At 36.9% G+C, this 1,792-nt stretch overlaps 1 protein-coding gene across 2 annotated transcripts in view; it reads right to left on the reverse strand.

The window, feature by feature from the left end:
- Positions 1-303: 303 nt before the first annotated feature.
- LOC107739918 (tripartite motif-containing protein 16-like) overlaps positions 304-1,792 on the reverse strand; it is a 5,398-nt gene continuing 3,909 nt past the window's right edge. For both annotated transcript variants that reach the window (XM_016552169.1, XM_016552168.1), the window contains one exon: positions 304-1,373. In XM_016552169.1, coding sequence (XP_016407655.1) covers positions 829-1,373 — 545 coding nt within the window. In that variant the 3' untranslated portion in view covers positions 304-828. The remainder of the gene's footprint in view (positions 1,374-1,792) is intronic.

Raw genomic sequence — 1,792 nt, forward strand, 5'->3', positions numbered from 1 at the left:
TTGGCTCACATTTAACAAAAACCCACCAACTCACTATCTCAACAAATTAGAATACTCCATAAGACCAATAAAAAAAACATTTTTAGTGAATTGTTGGCCTTCTGGAAAGTATGTTCATTTACTGTACATGTACTCAATACTTGGTAGGGGCTCCTTTTGCATGAATTACTGCATCAATGCGGCGTGGCATGGAGGTGATTGTGTGCATTGAATTTATTTAATACACGAGTTTCACAATTTGAGTTGAATTTTGAAATAAATGAACTTTTCCACGACATTCTAATTTATTGAGATGCACCTGTATGTAAATACGTGAGACAGTGGTAGGATATTGTGGTTAGTGGTAATTAATGCAGCTATGCTCAATATTCGGCTCACTTCTTCACACAACACCACAATACTCCCCAAAATAAATCAAAATTCATGGAAAATGCAACAGTCACACACACACAGAGAGAGATAATTACTCAGATATGTCAAATTAAGTAAATTTATTAAACATGTTAATGCAATAATGCAATCCCAAAAGCATTTTTTTCTTCACAGAAGTTAGTAAATTTAGTGACATTGTTATTGTAGAACACTTCTCAAATCTGATCATGATTTTCTGAATTTGAATTATTATTAGTATTATTGCCAGTAGGCTTTAATTTCAGAATTAGTTCACACAATAATGAAGACCTTTCTGTGAAACTCAAGAGGACATGACGAGCTAAAGTTGACACCTTTTGTCTTAATGATGAACCTTTAATAGTCTTGGTTTTATCGTACAGGATAGAGAAGAGTATACAAAAAATTAGAGCAAGTTTAAGAAATTTTGTTTGTCTTTTATTTCTGGTCTTTGAGAATTCCCCTCTGCTCTATGATCCTGACAGAACCTGATGCAACCCCAAATGCAGGGTAGAGGGGTTCAGTGAATGTGGTCTGGACTCTGTGTAGTAGAGTCATTGTGTCAGAGACGCTGTAGAAGCACAGAGTTCCTGCTCTGTGATCCAGATACACTCCTATTCTAGAGGAGGGGACATCACGAATAAGGACGTGCTCTTTATCATGTCTGAAATAGAAATTCTGTTGACAGTGGGTCACTCTCCATGACTTATTATTAAACCCCAGTCTGCAATCATCAGTTTTTCCTTTACGACTAATTCCTCTGTAGGAAACTGCTACAGACCAGTCGTCCCCACTGCACTCAACCTCCCAGTAACAGCGACTGTACAATCCCTCTCTACACAGGACATTCATATATTTATCAAATCGTTCTGGGTGATCAGGATATTGCTGGACTTTATCTGAATATGATGCTTTTCTGTTCCCTTCTGACAGGATGAGTTTTTTTTGTGCAGTGTTTGGATCCAGTTGCAGTTGACAGAAATCTGATGAAAATGGAGGGACAAATAAATATTCAAATAAACTACTACCCACCACCCCTCCACTCAAAATGACACATTTTAATATCAATGTTATTGATAACAATAAACATATACATTATTTGATTTTTTTAAAGGGGTCATATGATGCTGCTAAAAAGAACATTATTTTGTGTATTTGGTGTAATGAAATGTGTTTATGTGGTTTAAAGTTAAAAAAACACATTATTTTTCACATACTGTACATTATTGTTTCTCCTCTATGCCCCGCCTTTCTGAAACGCGTTGATTTTTACAAAGCTCATCGTTCTGAAAAAGCGAGGTGTGCTGTGATTGGCCAGCTATCCAGTGCGTTGTGATTGGCCGAATACCTCAAGCCTGAGACGGAAATGTTACGCCCCTCACATACTGTTGATGCCGTGTCC

Source organism: Sinocyclocheilus rhinocerous, unplaced genomic scaffold, assembly GCF_001515625.1.
Source record: "Sinocyclocheilus rhinocerous isolate Xijiao unplaced genomic scaffold, SAMN03320098_v1.1 scaffold1126, whole genome shotgun sequence".
Classification (NCBI taxonomy): Eukaryota; Metazoa; Chordata; class Actinopteri; order Cypriniformes; family Cyprinidae; genus Sinocyclocheilus; species Sinocyclocheilus rhinocerous.